This window comes from Penaeus monodon, chromosome 15 (genome assembly GCF_015228065.2).
Source record: "Penaeus monodon isolate SGIC_2016 chromosome 15, NSTDA_Pmon_1, whole genome shotgun sequence".
Taxonomy (NCBI): domain Eukaryota; kingdom Metazoa; phylum Arthropoda; class Malacostraca; order Decapoda; family Penaeidae; genus Penaeus; species Penaeus monodon.
Window position 1 is genome coordinate 26,109,826 of NC_051400.1, and position 351 is coordinate 26,110,176.

At 35.0% G+C, this 351-nt stretch overlaps 1 protein-coding gene across 1 annotated transcript in view; it reads left to right on the forward strand.

Annotated features, from left to right (window-relative positions):
• LOC119582283 (nascent polypeptide-associated complex subunit alpha, muscle-specific form-like) overlaps window positions 1-329 on the forward strand; it is a gene marked incomplete at its 5' end in the record, with an annotated part of 2,800 nt that extends 2,471 nt beyond the window's left edge. Inside the window, 1 exon segment of the mRNA XM_037930500.1 lies at window positions 1-329. Coding sequence (XP_037786428.1) covers window positions 1-25 — 25 coding nt within the window.
• Between the last annotated feature and the right edge of the window lie 22 nt (window positions 330-351).

Consider the following 351-nt stretch of genomic DNA (forward strand, 5'->3'; position numbering starts at 1 on the left):
CAGCGGTAAGGAAGATGACAATTAAGAGCGAGGTAAAGAAACCCTCCTTTCTCTCAGGGCCGTTTTGCAGTGTTTGCAGAATCTATTTACCAGGAACACTGACAGACGTGTGAGAATTCCTGGCTTATTGTAGAAATGTGTGGCTAATATTTCGTGATTTTATTCTTAAACTGCAAAATGTTACGTTGCATTTTTTTTTAGGGTATTCTAAAGACTGAGTGTAGCTTCGTCTAGAAGTATTAATAATCAAAGAATATGGTGATAGACTTAGCACATATATGCGATATGTACTGATGTCTATTGCTTAAAACAAATACGTGTATATTATTCTCAACTTTTATATCTTTCAAG